The 21,406-nt window shown below is 43.9% G+C and overlaps 1 protein-coding gene across 3 annotated transcripts in view; it reads right to left on the bottom strand.

The window, feature by feature from the left end:
- Nucleotides 1–20,634, bottom strand: part of tex2 (testis expressed 2) — a 29,886-nt gene extending 9,252 nt beyond the window's left edge. Inside the window, exons 1-5 of one of the 3 annotated variants that reach the window (XM_085454140.1) lie at nucleotides 20,048–20,634; nucleotides 19,222–19,310; nucleotides 2,494–4,234; nucleotides 1,428–1,628; nucleotides 146–509 (exon numbers count right to left, since the gene is read on the bottom strand). In XM_085454140.1, the coding sequence (XP_085310266.1) occupies nucleotides 146–509; nucleotides 1,428–1,628; nucleotides 2,494–4,212 (2,284 nt within the window). In that variant the 5' untranslated portion in view covers nucleotides 4,213–4,234; nucleotides 19,222–19,310; nucleotides 20,048–20,634. The other 2 variants (XM_085454142.1, XM_085454143.1) reach the window with 2 other exon arrangements.
- Between the last annotated feature and the right edge of the window lie 772 nt (nucleotides 20,635–21,406).

Raw genomic sequence — 21,406 nt, forward strand, 5'->3', positions numbered from 1 at the left:
AGAACGGCTATTCTGACATCGAGGAATGGCGCGTGTCTGTGCAAATACAGGTGTGTAAAAAAAAGAAAGAAAGAAAGAACATGGATAACAAATGCTTTACGTGTGTGTGTGTTTGCACCTTGATCTGGGAGAGTGTGAAGCTCACCATTCTTGCAGATGCTAGGCAGACTACCACCTCTTCCCTCTGATTTCATTCGGGATGCTAGAAGAAATCTACGGAACCACTCTTCCTTTTCCCGACCCGTCCTCCCGAAAAGGTAGATAGTCAAATCCCCGCCTCCAAAGGTTGGTTTTTTGGGTTCCTCTGCTGACGCCGATCCTTCTGCCTTCTCACCCTTGTCCGTTTTCTCCACCTTCTCACTCTGAACTGTCGATTTTTCTTCCCCAGCTTCAGGCCTCTCTCCCTGGGCCTTGGACATGAAGTCATCCTGCTTGGCCAGCTCAATGCAAATGGGGTATTTCTTGTTCCAAACTCTCTTCCTAGCCAGGCTCTGAGGCATCAGGTATATCTGTGGGGTATAAAGACTGACTTCACTAAATCAATCTCATGAACACGAGTGCTTTCTTTATTTCTTTATTGGTGTTTCTAGGGCAACAGAATGATTATAAAGAAAAGAAGATAAAGAGAAAAAGTGTTCACATTTTTATGCGGCAGATTGATACCTGAGGGTATGAGTGGAAACAACTGGTGGCAATAAATGTAAGAATATGCCTGTTTTCTGTTGATAAGTAACCAAGATTTGGCACCATTCAGGGCTGGAAAGGTTCATGTACTTCTGCTTTTGTTCTTGCTATAGGCCAACAATTCTCTAATACATACAGCAGCACTTCATTCATCCCTGTGGTTGTAATGGGTTGGAGCGGTATTGGATCTCAGATTAAAACAATAACACCATGAGCAGAAATTGGACCTTCAGGGATGCTTTTCCTGTACGAGTGTCTGAATAAACTACACACTAAGTATCTACAATAATAACTGAGAAAGGGCACTTTAGGAAACCAGAGAAGAAGAGTAGGTTAAGGGTACATGATGAAACCTTTTGCTCTGTGATACACTGACATGAGAAATGTCAGCTGTGCCTTGAGATATGCAAAACTGTTGAATCAGTGCGCTAGTACACAAGATACACAACTGTGTATATAAGGTCAGTGACCTGTGATATTCACTCTACGTTTACACACAGTCTACGAGTCACAAGCTGTGATTGTCACTGAGCATGACCTATTAGCGAGCATGCAGTCGGGCAAAGGCAAATGTGACGGGACGTGTGCTCGATGTCACTAAATGTTAAGCTTATCATCAAGCACAGTAATACACTGAGGAGACGCGCACACACACTTAACACATTAATTTCCCCCTCGTCTTTGAGTGGTGTTAGCAAAAATCTCTCTTTCCATGACCAAAAGGTTTGTTTAAGCCACCGCACCTTGCTGTCAGTCAGGTCGTAGATCTTCTGGCTGATGTAAGTGACGTCAGGTTTAGGCTCATTGTGTGTGGCACGACGGGAGATGTTCCGGTTGGGCTTGGACAGACGCAGGACTGAGCCCTCTAGACGGACGTAAACGGAATGGGTCAGGGTGGCATGGTACGTCTCCGGGTCATAGCTGTGGATCTCATTCATCCAGCCCTGCGAGAGAGAAGCAGAAGACTTTTCAGCTACAATGAAGTAAAACTCGAGTCACCTCTCAAGACTTTTGCACAGTCTTTTATACACACATCAGATTTTCAGTTTAAAACCAGAGAATTAATTTGCTCAAATTAACTAAGTAACCTCCTGAGATAAAAAATGAAACCATCATTAAAGTGCCAAAAAACGCAGTTTATTGAATCTCCACTATGTATCACATACCATTGATTTAAAAAGACATTCTTGCTTAAAATTTATGCAACACAGCAAAAGATAAAGTGGGGCATCTGAGACTTTGTGTATTCCCAAAGAAAGACAAGTATGAAGAAAAAGACAAAGCTTGTTGGACCGCTTCCCCACACTTGTGTGCCCGAGGGGCTGTCGTTCATCTGCCTGTATCATGTTCTGCAGAGCTCCTCTTTTTGGAACAGCTGTGGCCTCTAGCCATCAGGCTATCCTGTGCAATCGCTTAGTACCCACTAAGGCACACACACATACACATGCTTGCATAACTCTGTCAAATTACCAAAGATTTCTCTTCTGATTTTCTGAGGTTACTCGAGAATAAGGAGCAAACGGTGGTGCTGTCATTAAAATGTTTCGCTTAAAGAAAAACTGGAGCCATCACTGGAGAAGAAGTGCAACACAACCTCGTGATTCCCCAACAGGCTGCACAGATTGAATTCTCATCCAAACTCCTACCTTTTTGTTCCCGAAGGGCACTGTGTTAACAAAGGCAATTCAACTGAAATAACAGAGTAGAAACATATAGTCTTCTTCAGAGTAAGGACAAACTGAACATAGGCACCACACTTGGGAAAACTAATCACAAGTTTACTTTTGAAGTCACATGTTTTGCCTTTACCTTGAATATCCCTGGTTCCTTAATATCCAGCTGGGCCACATTCCATTGCTCTATCCTTCGCCTCCTTTTTCTGCTCACTGATGAGGAGGGCTGAGGGGATGACAGCCAAAGCACGAGCAACGCCAACGCGAACCCCGCTATTATCCCGTGCACTACTGAGCACACACAGGGTGGCACAGGAAGCACCAAATACCAATACACCAACTGTGTTAAAATAATGAGACCAGTCACGGGTAAAGTCTCGGCCTCCTCTTCGGCTCTCTCGTCCTCTGGATCGAGCTCACTACACAAACCAGTGCTACCAGTATGGGGTTGCCGGGACCCAGAACGATCACCGTCCGGTGTCTCTGTGTCAGTACATAACTCAAAGTCTTCGCTGTACAGCTCACAGAAGTCCTCGTCTTCCTGTCGAGCTACCAGGGCTGACATCGAACAGCGGCCCAGAGTGAGAGAGGGAGATTTGTGGAGGGCAGAAGATGAGGCCTGGGTGAGGGCTGGCGCGAGTGATGGGAAAGAGAAAAAACCTGACTCTGGGCCCTTAGCTGTGGGGGTTTCTTCCTCGTCTTCTCCTTCTGCCCCTTCCTCCTCTTTGATGCTGTAGTTGTTGCCACCTTCTCCGTGTCCATTTACCGCTGTTACTCCGCTGAGCTCCGACGCGCTGGAGGACAGCGATTTGGCACGATAAGCAGCACTTCCAGCAGACCCCGTACCAGACTCATCCCCCATTATCTTACTAAAAAGCTGCAGAGGGTCTGACATCACTTCCGATAGCCGCCGCTTGGTATCCTCTATCTTGGCCTCCACCTCTTGGACTTTGAAGAAGGACCTACCATCTGGAGACATGATGGGGGAGGAGGGGGCTGTTTTAGAGTCTCCACCTGCTTGAGTGACGATGACGGGACTGGAGGATAAACGGGGTTGGGAGAACTGTTTGAAGAGTTGCATGTTGCGAGGTGGAGGCCGATGGGATGGCTGTATTTGCTGATGCTGAAGAGGCCCTTCCGAATGGTCAGCCTTGGAAGCGTCCGTGGACAGAGACTTAACAAAAGACTTCATTAAGTGTCGATGACGTGCGTGGGTTGGTGCTACGGTGGAAAGTGAAGGGACAGTTTCTCGAGACTCAACGTCATTGGACAAAGACCTAACCAGACTAAGAAAAGGCTTGGAGGATGACAGTGCTGCAGACTTGCATGGTGAAGAGGAGCTGGAGCTTGCGGGGGAGGGATTGACCGGGAGCCGTTCAGACGGCCAGGAGGAGCTGGCAGGAGGATTGGAGGAGAGGGTGGATGTGGGATTAATAGTCAAGGCAGGAGAGTGTGTGTGTGGCTGAGGGTCTGAGGGCTGCACAGATAAGGTGGTAGATAAAACTGGGAGAACAGCAGGTCCCGAGGGGGTGTCTGCACCAGCAGATTCAAACAGCAGTTCCTCTTTTGCTTCCAAGCCTGTAGCAACGCACCGGTCATCAGCTGCTGAAGCTGGACCTTGAAGCCCCCCTGTACCATCGAGGACAGACTTGTCTTTAACAGATCCAGCGGGTATCCCAAAGAGCTCCTCTTCCTCATCGTCTTCCTCTTTCCCCAGAGCAGAGAAGTGTATGGTGATGGTGTCACGAGAGTGGGAACGCTGGACCTGCAGCTTGGGTCCAGGGGTGTGACGAGGGGGCGGAGTGGCAGCATGCTGGCCACTTCCCCTGCTGCTGCCGCCCTGACTGCTCATCATCACCCTGCACAGGGCTCACGGCCTGGGGGGGGGAAAAACAAAACAAAACACAGAGACAGTGGGAACACGTGGTTAATAAAAAACAATGAAGCAATAGTGCATCAGTGCAGGGGGGAGGGAGGCTGTAGTGTTTGTAGCACAAATTGGCAATTCGATTTAATCAGCGATTTCAAACCAGACGTATAAGTACCCTGAGGGCCACTTCTGCAGTAGCCAGGGGATAGGTGGGAAGATGAGATCAACCAATGGGGGGAAAAAAATTACATTGCAATTTAATTACAGAATTGAGCAGGCCTGAACAAAATGGTCTGAGCGGAAAACTACTGGAAGTAGTCGATAAGCAGTAGAAAACTGACACCCATAGAGAATGACAGCCAAGTAGATAAAAGTATAAATTAAACTATTAAATTTGTTACCCAGCAGCACAAAATACATTAATGGCTAAACACTTCAAGATTTTTACTATGCATCATGAAATTATTGGTTGCTAACTGCCCTCAACTAATAAATGGTAAGCTAAAGAAGTGTCTACCCGGTTAAACTGACTGAACACATTCCTGCACGAGGTGCTGTTGATGAAAGAGTTCTCGAGTTCATGTGACAACTGCAGAGACCCCCACGAGCTCTAAATGCACTCCTTGTACATACAGTACTTGAGACAGAAAAGAACAGCCTTGCAGCTTTCTGTTCACCCTAATGTGAGTGGACTGGACAGGTATGTCTATGTTCCCCAACCCATTAGCTCTCATTATGTAAGGTTGTAGCCGGAAGACCGAGTTGCTCTCAGGCCAAGCCTCTATCTCTCTCCCGCTCTGTCTTACAAGCACCCAGTCACTCATCCCACTATGGCAACATGATTAATGGGTTACTTCAGAGCTCACAAGTCTCAAGAAGAAGGGCCATCAACATTTCAGCTGTGTTTAACTCCACCCTCCAAAGGGGGAAAGAATGCAGCGGGTTAAATACTGAAAAGAGGTGAAAATGAGAACGGATCAAAAGAAGGAGCACTCCAAGAGCTCAAACCTCCCCCGAGCCAGCTCACTCTCTGGGCGGCTTTTCATGAGATTTCTTTTTAAACATTGAAGTTTGCAGTACAATAAAATTAAAGCATTACAGGTAAGCAAAGTTCAAACATGACATGATATTTGGATGCAAACTAAAACGTGATATTTAGAATCCACATATACCAGTATGACTTCCTGAATGTTGCCAATACAAACAAAGGCAGCAGCATTTTAAGACCAGTTTTAAAGATAAGAGATTCTATAAAGGGTTGACCTTATTTGACCTTAAAAAAGACAAACATTCACATGACAAGAAAAAAAAAAAAACCCACTTTCCCTCACCAATCCAAAACAATATACGGGTCATAATGACACCACAAAGTGGCCGTTCAGCTGAAGTGATCACAGAAACAAGGCGTCTTTTGTGTAGTCGACACAGTGGAACCGCAGTCGTTCATCATGCAATGATTTCACTGAATGAGGCCTCGCGTCGTTATAGAGTTATTGTGCTTGTTTATTCTTCCTCATCCTTGGTTAGCATGATCAAACAGTCAGAGCACACATATGTGCAAACATGCTGTTTGTGCACACAACACCATGCAGCCTCTTTGGTGTTGGGGCTTTCAGCTGGTTGATATAAAAAAAAAAAAAAAAAAAAAAAAAAAGGTCTGTAATGGAAGAAGGAGGGATGGGAGAGGGACAACATAGCAGTAAGCTTGTGTGATTGTCTGCATTTCTGAGAAAGCCTCAGTGCCCCTTAGGGGCTCTCTGGTTGGCACTGTATCTCCAGAGATTGTTATTCCATCCCGGCAAATGCAGAGCGTTTGACTTTCCCAGCCAGCCATTCACTTGGCTGAGCTACAATAGGTTTTGTGTGTGTCATTTTCAGTATATGCGTGTGTGCTGTTGGTTCTGCCATGGTAAGTGCTAGGGGCAGAGCAGATCGAATAAAAACAACAAAAGAAAATGACAGATACAGGGAAAAAAAGAGCAACATAAAGAAGAAAGATGAAAGGCCACAGGGGGTCTGCAGAAGCAGCAGACGACCTTTCAGAGACAAGCTTTTGAAGCAGAATTTACTTAAAGACAGGAGGAGAGAGAAAACAGGGAGGACGAAAAAGATGAGGGGAAGTGGATGAGAGTGAGAGGAGAGCATGGAGAGGAGACAAATTAAGTGGGGAGACAGAGTCATGGAGATGGGAGAGGTTGTTGTTGTCATCAGAGCCTGAAGGACGAATTAAAGCATTATGGAGGCTGACAAGGTGAGCAGGGAGCAACGTTTCCAAGTTTTCTCAGAGTCAGGTTTTAGCAAGGTGCAGCCAAAAGACAAAAAAATAAAAAAATAAAAATCGCACACTGAATCAATGCAAAACATAGCACGCTTGCACGCACCTACACCTTTTAAGGTACTGTTCTCCTCTGTAGATGTAAGGTTTGCTGTTAAGATGAGTGCTATTCAGGTTCACACCAACACTGTGTTTGCTGACACACCCACAGTTTCGGGTACTTCCTGTCATCAAAGCTCCACTGCCATTAAACGCCTTGCGTGTGTTTGTTTTAGCCACTACTGTGAGACGAGAGGAGACTGGCATGGAGACGAGACTCATCCAATTAATCAATGCAAGCATGGCCTCTCTAATCAGCTCAAGCCAGCCCTATGGAGACTTCAGAGAAAGGGAGGGAGGTTAAAAGCAGCAAGGTAACATAATGACATAAGAGGCTGAACAGGCTACAGGGCAACAAGCATGTCAGCACAGGGCACAGCGGCCCGTGTAAAAGGTGTTCAATGACGACTTCTACATAAAGCAATGTTTTTGTAATGTAGAGTCTGCTAATCAATATTATACACAAAAACATCCTTGTCCAATACCAACATCCTGCTTCAATTCAAAGTGCATCTACTCCACAGAAATTCTCTGCTATCCATTATTAGACACAGAAAGGGAACATGAGAAGTGGGCTGCTAAAGGAAAGGTGGGAATTTTAGTCAACACTGGGTTTTTAGGGCCAGTACCAAGTTGTTGTTGTTTCCTAGTTAATCCCAACCTATTAAGTGCATCCCTGTAATTAAATAACAAGGTGACTGGCGGGTGTTCAGGACAGCCCGGCGTGACCTCGCCTAAAGTCTGCAAAGTTCATTTCCGCAAAGACATTTTACCTTTAGATAAACAAACAGAAAAGAAAAGAAATAAAAGCAGGCGTGCAGGAGTGACGTGAGCCCACTGGGTGAAAAATGGTTGCGAGAGAAGAACAGAGAGGACATCAAAAGAAGAAGCGAGTCAGCGAAGGGACTGAAAGGGGAGGGCGACGGCGGGAAGATAAATCGAGTGAGACAGAGAGATCGGAGATGAACGCAGGGTGCAGGGCGGGGGAGGGGGATGATGGCGCAATTGATTGTCACTAACAACCGAGATACACAGAGGCCTCACTCACTAACGAGTGCACGCACACTCACACTCTGTGGACTTGTGATGCGCACAGTTGCCTGGATGAGTAGGGTGCAAGCAAACCGAGACAAAGGGGAGAATAGTCTGAGCAGCTAAAGCGAGCGGAGGGAGAGAAACAGAAAAAGACACAAAGGTCGAGGAGGCTTTGTCGCCGAGCACACGAGTCACACAAAAGCTCAGAGCAGGTAAACACACGACCCACCTTGTTTCATACTCTGCTGCTCGCTCCTAGGAGAACGCAGGTCCCAGTCATCACGGGCACCCTGGCCCTATTACGCAAACTGTACTGGACTTTGTTTGCTTACATGCAGCATATTGCACAGAGGGCGAGTCAGAGCGTGTCAGCTGGGAAAGAATCCAAACATTTCCCACCGTGACCTAAATCAGAAGAGTCGAACGCAAATGAAGAGAGGTCATCACGATCATAGACCAACACGAAAGCCGGACTACGCCCGCTTTTATCAGCCAAGGAGTCCCTGACTTGACTCTCACAGTGAAGAAGCAACACAAGCAGTTCTTAAAATAGCTCTGCGAGGCAGTGGAGGTGTCGTCCCCCAGCACCAGACTGGCCGTTTACAGCGCACAGATGGGAGACTAAAAAGGATTTAAGCAGTATAATAGTATATTCAACAGACAAAGACAAGATTTAAAATCGCTACTAAATGACATGAACTTTTTTTCGTAGACAGGCAGTCACAAAGCGCTGTGCACAAAGGTTAAAATAAAGAAAACATCAAGTAATAAAATAGACAATATAAATAATGCAAATTCAAAAGTGTTGATTAACAGAAGGCCTGTTTAAATAATAAAGTTTTTAACTGCTTTTTACACAGAGTCAGCCAAACGTAGTTGTGGTGGTAGACTGTTCCACAGCCTTGGTGCCACCGACTGAAAGGCTGAAAAGGGAAGAAAATTTAGAAATAACAGAGTCATCAATAAAGCGCCTGTGCCTAAAAAAAACCTTGGGGAAGAGACTCTGAGTTGACAGACACATTAAAAGAGACTGACTTATGGTCGCTAAAAACAACGTCATTTAAATTCACGTGGTCAAGGGAAATGCCATAAGTGAAGACCAAGTCCAGAGTATGCCCAGCAGTGTGAGTAGGGCCTGATACATGCTGAACAAAATTAAAAGAGTCCATGATGCTCAGGAACTCCTTAGTGGTACTATTTGATGAGTCTTCTGCATGAATGTTGAAGTCTCCAACAATGACGACCTTGCCCAGTTTAATAGTGGAAATTAAAAGTTCTTGCAAGTCTGCCAGAAAAGATGCAGCAGACCCAGGTGGACGATAAATTAAGATACCGTACATGGGCTGATCTCTTCCAATTTTTATCACGATCATCTCGAAAGAATTGTAACAGCTCGAAGAGATCATCTGGCATAAAAATGTCTTTTTTTAAAATTACAGCTGTTCCACCTCCTCGTCGAGATATCCGAGGTGCACAGAGAAACAAACAGTCTGCGGGACAAAGCTCTAAAAGATGTGAGACTTCATTCTCACGCTGCCACGTCTCAGAGATAAACATAAAATCAAGCGTCTCTGCACAGAACAAGTCATTTAAAATATAAGACTTGTTGGCAATTGAGCGGGCATTAATCGACATCACCTCTGTAAAGATCTGCGATCGTGTCTTGTAGTTCCTGCAGTGTTGGCTTATCGTGAGCTGGTTACTTACCAAGAACATGACTTTTTTTTTGTTCTTTTTCGAAGTGTTTCGAATGGCTCTTTTAAGGATGCAAATAAGGAATTAGACTTTTAAATGTATGCTAATTTCACAGGTTTTTAAAACAGAAATCTGAATAATGGCTGAAGCAAGATTCAGAATTCGTGCTTCGATTTGTCAACATTAGAGTTTTTTTTAGAGAGGGGATTATATCTGCATTTATTAATCAGAAAAATTCCAAATTATTGTCAGCAGCCGGGAATAAATCCATTTTTGATATGCAAACAAACCTTTCGGTAAATCTGTAAAGTAAATGACGGCAAATTTATTTCGGGCTCGGTGTGTGAAAAAAAGAGAGAAAATGGGTTTTAATGTGTTTTTCACATTTTGTATTTTGCATTGCAAGTTTTCTCAAATGTATTCTTTAAATATGTGTTAACCAAACTCTTATTTGCATATGCATTCATCAGCCTCTCTGTTAAAGTGTTTGCTGATGCAAATATGTAATCAGCCCACCACATGTCAGCAGCTCAACACATTTAAGAATACAGACATGGTCTAGACCTTTAGCTTTAGTTCAAACATCAGAATGGGGAAGAAAGGCTATTTAAGTCACCTGGTATGATTGGTGGTGCCATATAGGCTGGAATATTTCAGCAACAGCTGATCTGCTGGGATTTCCCAAGAGATTTACAGAGAATGGTCAGAAAAGTATGCAGCGAGTGGCTGTTCTCTGTGTGGATCATGTCAGAGTTTAGAGGAGAATGACCAGATGGTTTCAGTCTGATAGGAAAAAAACTGTAACTCAAGCAGCCACTTGTTACAACCAAGGTATGCAGATGGGCATCTCTGAATGCACACATTAAACCTTGAAACAGATGAGCGATAGCAGCAGAAGACCACACAAGGTACAACTCCTGTCCACTAAGAACAGGAAACAGGGCTGCAGTTCACACAGGCTCAACATAATTGGAGAAAAAGACGATTGGAAAAATATTGTCTGGTCTGATGAAACTCAATTTCTGCTGCAATAGTTGGATGGCAAGGTCAGAATTTGGTGCAAATAATATGAAAGCACTGGTCCATTCTACCTGGTATCAATGGTTTAGGGTGCTGGTGGTGTAATGGCGTACACAGAAAATATCAACACAAAAGCCTCCCTGAGTATTGTTGCTGACCATGTCCATCCCTTTATGACTCTAGTGTATCCATTTTCTGATCTGATTCCAGCAGCTCGGATTCTACAAAGCTCAAACTTAAGCAGTCACCAGATCTCAATACAACCTTTGGGATCAGGGGTGCACATAAGTGGTCCGCGGGTGCGCATTCGCTGTCAAAATAAAAGACGCGCACCAGATAAGAAGTTGCAACGCGCGTTTGCGTCCATAATATTTTCTGGAGGAGGACAGACATTTGTTTAGAACGATGTAGATGTAGAAAGATGTAGAAGAAGCTCCTTTAAGCAATTACTTTGGTTTTCCTCCACCTCCAAAGAAATGTCAGAAGGAGTCCGAACCGCAAAAGAAGCGCGTATTCTCGGAAAAGTGATTGCAGGAGGTGAGCTGGCTTCAAACAAATGATGAACGCACAGAGGTGTGGTGCAGAATATGCCGTGAAAATCCCACTCTAGCGGACAAAAACTGTGCTTTTTATATGGACGCAAACGCGCGTTGCAACTTCTTATCTGGTGCGCGTCTTTTATTTTGACAGCGAATGCGCACCTGCAGACCACTTATGTGCACCCCTGTTTGGGATGTGGCCAGAACAGTAGAGTCACATTGTGGATGTGCAGCCGACAAATCTGCAGCAACTATATGATGTTCTCATGTCAAAATGGACCAAAATCTCACAGGAACGTTTCTAGCACCTTGTAAAATCTACGAATTTATGGAAAAAGGGGGGTCCAGCCCAGTACTAGCAAAGTATAACGGTAAATGTATGTCAACAGACAAGACAGTATTTTAAAATAAAGACATTTTTGAACATTTTCTTTGCAAAAGTCTAAAATAAGACACGTTATGCAAGTTAAATAGCCCCCAAATGCAAAAGCGAAACGTCCTTTTGATACTGTACCCCCCACTTTTGCATCACACCTTTGTAATGTTAAACCTGAGTGTGGACATGGACATAACGGACATGTCACATTCAGTTTTACTGACTATTTTTGGGCATTCACATCAGCAGTGATCACCACTGCCTGTCTCACACTCAGCCTGTTAGACCAGCACGTTTGCACAACAACAACACTTGCTGTGTAACATTCTCATATAAAACACACAAGCACACAGAGCTTAACACAGTCCACCTCCAGGGTCTGACAGTACACGAGCTGGTAGTTTGATGAGCTCCAGTTGAGCTCAGAGGAAACACTGAGGAGCGGTTTGATGGTGAGCTGAATCATGCAGCTCTCTCTTAAAGAAAGACGTAAAACAACAATAAAATAAAAGCCAAGCCAGATAAAGAGCACACGCTCAACTGAGCTGGATCAAACCAGTTTTCTTCACCTCTCCCTCTCGTCCTCTGTCTCTCTAACCCAGAATGCACCATCGACACGTCAAACATCCAACCTCGCCGTGCGGCAGATGATCGGGTGGTTGCCATGCCAACCGAGAAGCTTTCATCTTGCTCTGCACTCGTGTCTGCATCCTTTTGTTAGGGAGGGCAGCTTCTTCTCGCTCTGTAATGGTGCGCTCTGAGGAGTGTGTGGTGTGGAGGGTTTGTTAGCACAAAGCTGTCAGCGAACTGTGTTCAGTGTGTGTGTGCGCGTGTGTAGGATGTGTGGGTACAAAGCCACAGAACAAGAAAAAGAAACGACAAAACCCAGATCTCAGATGTAAAACTTCTGAGATATGTGAAAAAGAGAATGTGATGCACATCAATTGGTCATTTTGGGGATTGTGTTGCCTAAGATGCGAATGTCCCCGATCAATTAATAAACTCTGATTATGGTTGTCAACATCAATAAACTTTCTCCTGACAACTTAAGCCAACTTTAATGTTCTCTTTGAGTGTTGAGATGAACATGTGCCTGTTACCAACATTACAAGCAGCTGATTTGTTCAAATAGCTGGTTTGACGCTTCGCTTCGATAAAGAACAGATTTGGGATAGATATCCAAATCTGGCAGCGTCTTACCCAATTTGACAGATCAAAAGGCAAACGAACGTGCAATCCTGACTGAACGCACACAAACATGCAGGCATCCAATACAAACATATTAAGTTATTTATAATCCATGTAAAAGCTGCTTGATGACCCGAAAACAGCTGGAGGATTTGGCATTAGTCATAATCCATCCAATTACACGATGAATGGAGAAACGGAGGGAATAGGGGGAGACGTGAGGGGCAGAAAAAAAAAGACAGAAAAATGTGTGTCTCTGTGGATAAAGCTGACTGTCACAAATAAGTCGTCTATATTGCTGAAACATTAAACAGTAGTGCTGCTGTTTGTGGCTGAGAGCAGTAGATACAGTGCCAGTTTTTGTTAGGCTTCACACATTTAGTAACTGAAAATCACACAAGGAAATTAGATTTGAAAAAAAGTAGGACAGAAATAGACACTAATATTACAGCCTTCAGGTTGCACACCTTCCACCAACGATTCATACTGCAGTATGAATCGTCTGTCAGACTTATATAATATATTGTAGGTAGCAAACACTTCCCAACTTACTAAAGTATCAGATCAAAAGTGAAATGTGTTCCTGAGTGCTAAAATGTCACAGTGATTTTTGACAAAGTATAAAATGTGCATCCATTTTCTTAACTGCTTATTCAGTTCAGGGTCACAGGGGAGTTGAAGCCAATCCCCGGCGTCTTAGGCCAAGAAGCAGGGTACATCCTGGACAGGCACAACCATTCATGTTCAGCTTCTCTCTTCATCTTTCTTATTGGTAGTCTCTTCAGTTGGTCACCTTGAAGCTGACAAAAATTAAGAGCTGCGTCTACACCGGAGTCTAAGGAGCTTGAAACCAAGCCCCACTCAGGTCAGAAGAATCAGGATGCGAGTGGGCGTTAAGGGAGGTGATTTGTGCTGATTTGGTTACCAGAGACCACAGAGAGTCAGTAACATTTGACAACTTCAACAAGCAAACAGATGATTGACATGTGATAAGATGGCAAATAGATTAAAAAGTTACCTAGGCAAAGGTTTCCTGGAATTTCTGCTCACAACCGACCATTGGCGATAAAGCAATGCAAACAAGAGAATTGCTTCATGTGTGAACGTCCTACATTGGGCGACAAGTGAAAGTGCAGCTGGCAATTAGTGGGCCACCCTGTCTCTTAACCTTAAAGTTAAGAAATGTTTCATTTGGGGACCTGCCCACTGGTTGTTGCTTGAAATCCCCAAATGTCACTGACTTTCTACAGTTTCTAGCTACCACATAAGTGTGTATTTTTTCCTATGTGGACACTTGAGTCCAAGTGACTACTTGTCCTAACTTGATGTGCCAGGACCAATATGGAAAGTTGAGCATGCTCTTTTTGATATGCTAGGCAGGAATTCAGAAAACACATCCATTCAATCTAATATTTTACCTAATTAATGTAGAGCTATCCACCCACTTAATGCTATCTGCTGACTGGGAATCATTGGAGGAGCACCACACATCACATTTACCTTCACTCACTATACAGCCATTAATGATTTAAGCTTAGATAATACTCCACTGTGGACATGGACAGCTGGAAACCTGACTGTTCAGTGCTCATCCTGTTATTTTTCTTTTTACCTCCACTTGAAGTCCACTGCCTGGGGCACAGGCATAGTTGCACTGTAATGTAAATTCTCTGTGGACTAGTCTACGTGGTCCCAAAAAACAGGCAGGCACACGGACGTCTGTACGGATCCTTACGCTAACCATCTGATGATGAAATCTGAGTGAACCCTAGTGGACGTGGGAAATGTAATTCCTGCTTAAGCTTACCTTGATTAGTGGACATTTGCCGTTTGCTATTAGCTGAGCAGCAAAACAAATTTAAGCAATAACATTTGCAAACTTAATGGTTGCAGCTTTTGTCTAAAAGTACAGAAACTAGCCAATGCACAGGCCTAACAGGCCTTCAGCCTGGCAAAAAAAAAAAAAAAAAAAATGGCACCACATGGATTTAACTAAACAAGCAGGTATGAGTCTTCCATTGCAAATGGATGACCAAGTTTTTCCATCAATGGATTTTTTTCCATTCCCTGCAGACACATAATTGGCCACCACAGAGTACAGACCTCAATCCCATTATGAATCTTTGGGGATGTGCAGAGGAATAGGCAGCAGTCTGAGTCTCCAATCATCAACTCAAGATCTTGGTGAAAAATTAATCTAAACCTGGGCAGATTTAAAGGGTGAGGCAAAAGCCTATTGAAATGATGTAATGGAAAACCTTAAGCAGGCAGGACCATAGCTGTGTAATCTTGCTGGCCAGTAGGAAGGTTGTTATTGGTCAGAACTAGCTTGGCTCAGCTACAAGCGCATAGCTTGAAGCCTGGCAAGGCTTGTGATCGTGATCTCCCAAATCCATTGTTCCTTTAAGATATTTCTGTAATATTCTGTTCACAGGGACAGGACAAACTGCCAGCATTAAAGAGGCCTAAATGTAGGGAAGCAACCTAGATTTTGAATTTCTATTCATGGATTGCTCCTTAAAGTTGCTGCAAGCCTTCAGGGCATTTAGAAGAACTATTTAAATTACATTCACATCTATGTTTTTATTCAATATTTACCAAGTAGACCCACAGTATCAACACAGCCTGCAAAACCAGCATCATTAAACGATTCCAGCCCAATAAACAGCTCGAAATATCTAATCTCCTTTCTTTGCGGCTCATTTTTGACAGTGAAGTGGCGCACAATAGAGGCTTCGACACAGGGGCTCATTAGCATATTAATGACATAAAATAACAGGGGGCGGTTTTCAAACAATGGTTCTTCGTGTTGAAATGTGCCATTTTTTCCCCCCTATATCTAGCTTGTTGAGCGTGTGATCAGACACACACTCAACAATAGTGGCGGTAATGAGAGCCTGCAATACCCTCATGAGTTGTCAGCAGCTGAAAAGCTCCATTTCTCATTCTTAAGTAGGACACCCACAATTCAGCCATTACATTGTGCTGTCACAGGCAGTTTAAAATCAGGCTTGACACGAGAAATCTCTCAAAAATCCACCTGTAATAAGTTGAGCCATGTTCTGCGAAGATTGCGTGAAAGAAAAACCAGACCACTGCAGATACGATCATGTCATAACTTCATGCGGAAATGACAAAGTGCTTTTAGCAAACTGTCATTAGACAGTATTTGTTGGGGATTATTTTCAGCCCTGGATTAATACACATTTGGTGATGTGAAGTGAGTATTTAAAGTTAAGCGGGGTTGAGTCAAAGCAAACTACAATGCCTGTGTTCACAGTAATGAAGGAACAGATTACAGCCTCCTCGTTTTTGAACCATGAATGAATGGTGTATATAAAAAATATGGAACATCACCGGGACGGTCCTTAGCTCATGACATGCCATGTCAAACACAAGTTACAAACTCATGTTTCAAGCAGGTCATGAACAATTAACAGTTACGGGTAAAGTCCAGGTGTATATGTGAGACCCTACACTTTAAAACTGCACTGCAATTTCCAGGCCGGACATATACAGGGCTTTCATGACAAGCGCAGTGTGGCAATATCAAGTGTGTTTTCCGTGTGGTAAAATCTCTCTGTGTGATCGAACCAACACAGACTTCCTCCTTTCTCTCTAAATCGAACTTCCTGTTTGTCAAGATAGTTACGACAAGACGAAAGCACCATCCATTACTCTCGCTCTTGTTTAGTGCAAAGAGAAATTCATGCATCTTCGCCAGAGTGAATTATTTTTCCAGCTGCAGTAAATCATTGTGCAGCCCAGTATGTTGCTTTGTCAGTGAGTGCTTTTATAAAATTGTAATTTATATAAATAAAGAGAGAGGAAGGAAGACAGAAAGTTTTACAGTCAGTTGATGACAGTTTAATTTTAAATTAGTCCACAAGAGGAAACGCAAATTTCTGTAGAACTTATCAGTTGCTAATTTGCATTTTCTTCTCCACACGTCAAACCACAGAGGTGCATTTGAAGTGAGGAAATTTAACATTTGAATATTACTTGAAGAATAATTGTGAACTATTTTGGAACCTGGCTGCAGGAATTTGATCGCACTCGGTTGCAATCAAGTCGTGCTGGGGACAGTTTTGGCTCATGCCATGTATGAAAGTTGCCTAAGGTGTCACCACCTGGTGGGGTGCCAAAGAGGGCGAAGAAATAGTTTGTCACTGCTCCTGATCTATCCTTAAAAGTCCGCCGGTGACTTCCATTTGACTGCATATACTGCTAAAAACACTGCTCACACTGCAGTAAACAGTTGGTGCTGAGAAATGACTATACATACAAACACTTTGCAGAGGCATGACTTTTACATAACCTGACGTTTCCAACCCCACCACTCATCTGCTTACACTGCAGAGTGAGAATCATATAGCTTACTGTTGTTCCCTGCAAACATTACATGATCTTCACTGTGAAACATTAATGTCTTCCCCGAATATGGTAAATGTTTATCATTAGGTGAAACAAAAGAGGGACAATGACATAAAGATTAAAAAAGGATTGTGTCAGGGAGGAGCAATTCAGACATTTTGTTAAAACGAACAGCTATAAATACATATGTTTGCTCTAGAAGACACACTTTACATGCCCAAGCTGCAGGAGGCACACACACAGAGGTTATTAAAGAGGAAGCCAATAATGAATACTAGTTTATGGGAGTCTTTTCTCTGAGATCACTAAATGCCTGCAACAATATGGTTACCTTGAGTAGCAGGGTCCATATGAGTGTCCCCAAGTTCAAATGAGCATCAGGATCGTGGAGACCGGTGATTTAAGTGACTTTGAATATCACATGGTTCTCTGTGCCAAACAGGCTGGTCTGAGAATTTCAGAAACGGCTGATCTGGTGAGATTTTCCCACACAACCATCTCAAGGGTTTGCAGAGAGTGATGCTTTGAGCTGAAGGAAGGCAACAGCAAACAAGGTATGCAGAAGAGCATCTCTGAATACACTACACGTTAAACCTTGAAGCAGATGGGCTACACCAACACAACTGCCACACCTGTGAGTTAAGAACAGGAAACAGACGCTACAATTCACACAGGCTCACCAATTGGTCAATAGAAGAGTGGAAAACACTGCTGCAACACTCGGTGTAAACTACATTAAAACTCTGATCGACCGTGCTTTGTATCCATGCTTCAGGTGGTGGTGGTGTAATGGTGTGGGGGATATTTTCTTGCCATGCTTCTAGCCTGTTCACCAGCAGCTGCGTGACGCTGTCATGTCAATATGGACCAAAATATCTCAGAGGAACGTTTCCAGCACCTTTTTGAATCTACATCATGATGAATGATGCCAGGTCAGAAGACAAAACAGGGTTCAGCCTTGTAGTAGCATGGTGCACCTAACAAAATTGAATGCATATTTTATTTTTAGCAAAACCTTAATTTCAAAGATCGTATTTAAAATAACCATAACTGTAGCCTTACGGTCTGCATAAATGCTTCCCCATCACAATACAGCATGTAGGACACAACCTCTCTCGTCATTAAAGTAACTGCTGCCACAAAGTTAACAACACACCACGGTCTAAAATATCAATAAATGCTACAACATAAAGGCCTCTGATCAAAGCTATATGAAGAATGTTTTTAGTCTAGCAGCCAATCAAGAGCAGTTAAAACCAAATTAATGCCTGTGAGTCTCTTACACCGTCATCAGGAACGTTTGTTAGAGTTGCACTGCCCATTATCGTATATGCTTTCAGCCTGCACCTGCTTGGTAAACAAAACAGGGAGATGAAAGTGAAAGAGCTATAAGGCACATTAGTATGACACCAGCTATAAAATGGTCAAAGTGGGAAGTTAAGGCTAACAACGACAACTTTACTTCCCAAAACTTGCCAGAATGCACTGACATTATACCTGAATAGACAAACTGCTTCTCATAGGTACTGTAACATAAATACATAGTAAACCACACTGGCTTTGTCTATAACCTTCCTCTTATTATTCCCATAGAGCATGCATATTCCATTGTTTTCATATTTCTTTATTTCTCACTGATCGTACTCTTTCCCCAGGACGCAGAAAGTACAACAACACAATAAACGTGCAGACGACTGTTCTTTTGAACAGTACAGGATACATCCATAAGTGTTAACAGGACTAACACATCACGCATGCTGACCCCCGTCAGAGGGGTCAACTGCTGACTCAGAGACAGCTTGTCAGACGGCCTGGAGCTGAATTTATTTTAAGTTTAAACTAAAGGTAAACTGCAGCTGAACCATGAAAGTTCACGGCCTGCAGCGAGCAAACGTAAACATAGAAACACAGCAGACCCGTCCAATTGCATCCAATTCTTCGGCCTCACAGAGCTGGGAAAACCTGTTTTTAGCTCATATTGTAGTAAAAAACAACAGCTTATTGAGATGGTTCAGCTGCCCCTGTTTGCTTCCACCCCCAAAGCAATTTGTCTAATTAAGCCTATGAAAAGTTATTAACCCCTGTCATGCAGAAAAACATGTCACAGATGTTTGTGTCCTAAACACAGAGTGTGTGCATGTATAAAATGTACACAAGTGAAATTCCACATATGCTTTCAAACAGGGAAATGTGCTTTTACGCTAATGAGATAGATGTTTGGTACTGAGTAATAGAAGTCGAGATGAAGGAGACAATTAAGGAGAAGAAAAGTGAGGCAGGGAGCGGCGCTCAAGGCCATGGATCAATTTGAACGCAACTAACTCACAGATATACACAAACACACACACACACACACACACACACAAGGTCAAAGAAGGGAGGGGGTGTCTTACCTTGAGATTTTAGAGGCATTCAATCTTCTCTCGGATCACAATCTGCTCGGACACACACAGCACAGCCATGGATCACGATGCTGACGTACCTGGGAAAACAGTGGAAAAGGACTGTCAGGTTCAAATGTGTCCATCAGTCCCTCATCGGTCTCTTTCCTGGAAGACTGTACACACTTTTAATAAGTCAACCTCCAGCTCATAAGGAACTGGTTCAGATGTGGACACTGGACACAGACCGCACCCCCCACAAAGAAAAGCAGTGTCATTACAGACCTGCTATGATCCATTCCTGACATAAAGCTGTCCTAAAGTTACACAATGATCAAAGCACGAGAGATCTACTGCTGTGTGTGGATCTGATGCTGTGGCCTGATCTAAAAGCAGAGCCCAGAGTGAGAGAAGCTACCCATGCAGACCTGTGCAGCTCACAGCAGGCTTCATGGATAAGGAGCCTCAGCTGATGCATCTGTCACCTGCCAGCAGACACAGCCACTTCCTATAAACCCGTCTCATCTACTAGCTGCGACTTACAACATGGTCCAACCACTGAGACATCGCCACAGTTCTCAGTGTGCTCTGATAAAACTGAAGCATCCTGAGAGCTGTAGAAAGTGTGGCTGCTCTATAAAGAAATCAACATTTTTTTTCCTCCTTTAACATACCAGGAATATTTATAAGGTACGGCACCTACAGCTCCATCCGTCCCTTTGTCCTCCGCACGTCTCGGCTTCAGCTCTGCGCTGGTTTATGTCTGACTGTAACGCATCCATGGGCCGAACAGGTGATACCGAGAGCGAAGTGACAAGAAGACAAACCCCAAACGCACCTTTAATCACACCGTGGGCATCGCATCATCATCCCCAGGCCACTGGCTCGCCCTGCATCCAGGCTTTGAAGCTGCGTAACGCGATGCGAGTCCCTGCGTGGAGCGCTTTTATCTGCAGCCCGGAGCCTGCGGAGGGACGGGGCACGGCGGGGATGGCTGCCGAAGGCTGGCTGGCCTGAGAACCCAGCCGGAGTCCGAGCACACAGACAGCGCCACAGCGATCAAACCTGGCTCCCTGTGCACGAGTGCACCAGCTCCGGGCTTGTACTGATTTTAGTGAATGGCCGATACTTTGCGCCACACCCCCCTCCTTCCTCACCAATTACATGATATTTACACCCAAATCAGGACCCGATCGTCGGCACACTGGTGATTCATATTTTATAGTGATGCAGCAGGAGAGTGCGAGTTGCGTCACGGCGTTGCAGTATGCCCACAAGACGCGGATTTCCCTCCGCAAACAGCATCAAGTCTCTCTGATAAAGAGCTGCCTACAGCTGAGAACCTGATCAGATGATTAAAACACAAGGGCTCCAAAACGGTTAAAAAACCCAGCTTTATCCCCTCATAGACGCCATGTTTTGTTTTGTTTTTTGTTTGTTTGTTACATTAACCAGCAAGTTAAAAACCAAACAAAGAAACAAAGAAACAAAAAAAAACAAAAAAAAAACAGAGAGCTCAGCCTACCCCTGGATCAAGTCCACTACGTGTACAGCATTTCTGGCACTGAGGAGATCCGTCTAAATTTGGGTTCCTTTAATCTGATTATATTAGCTTGAATAGGCTGCCACCTACTGGATTGATGTGATTATATCAAGAGAAACCGTCCACGTGCGTCCTTTTTTGGATTTTTGCCCAGCCGGTTCATCTTTCATCTGATATAACCCGCACACTAAAATCGACTGATCTTCCGGTTACACTGCAGTAAGTTTGTTGCATATATCTGTGGTTGGATCAGAAGTGAGTCCCAGCAGCAACCTTCCTTCTGTCGGTGGAGGGGGCCATCTAGTGGACATCAATGCTAACGCTGGGCCGCAGAAAAGCATTGATTGCGTTCAAAATTCCATAAATCAACTCAAATCCCAAATAAACGATGCAGTGTTGTAAAGCCAGTCTCTCTTATCACAGTTTGCTGATTAAAGTGGAGGCCCTGGGGGAGGACCTGGACGACATCTTAAGGTAGTTTAGATAAAAAATTTTTTAAAGCACTTTGTAAGTGTAAGAAAATTTAAAAGAATGCCCCGTTGGAGCTTCTTAGTTCATGACTTGTGGTTATGGTGGCGTTGTTTCTTGTTGCTGTAAATGTGTTCCAGTCCTTCATTAGAGAAGCAGCTTTCCAGAAGACACCACATACAGTAC

The sequence above is a fragment of the Copadichromis virginalis genome, linkage group LG4 (genome assembly GCF_057382275.1).
Source record: "Copadichromis virginalis isolate Kocher_CV1m ecotype Utaka linkage group LG4, C_Virginalis_male_GT1.1, whole genome shotgun sequence".
Classification (NCBI taxonomy): Eukaryota; Metazoa; Chordata; class Actinopteri; order Cichliformes; family Cichlidae; genus Copadichromis; species Copadichromis virginalis.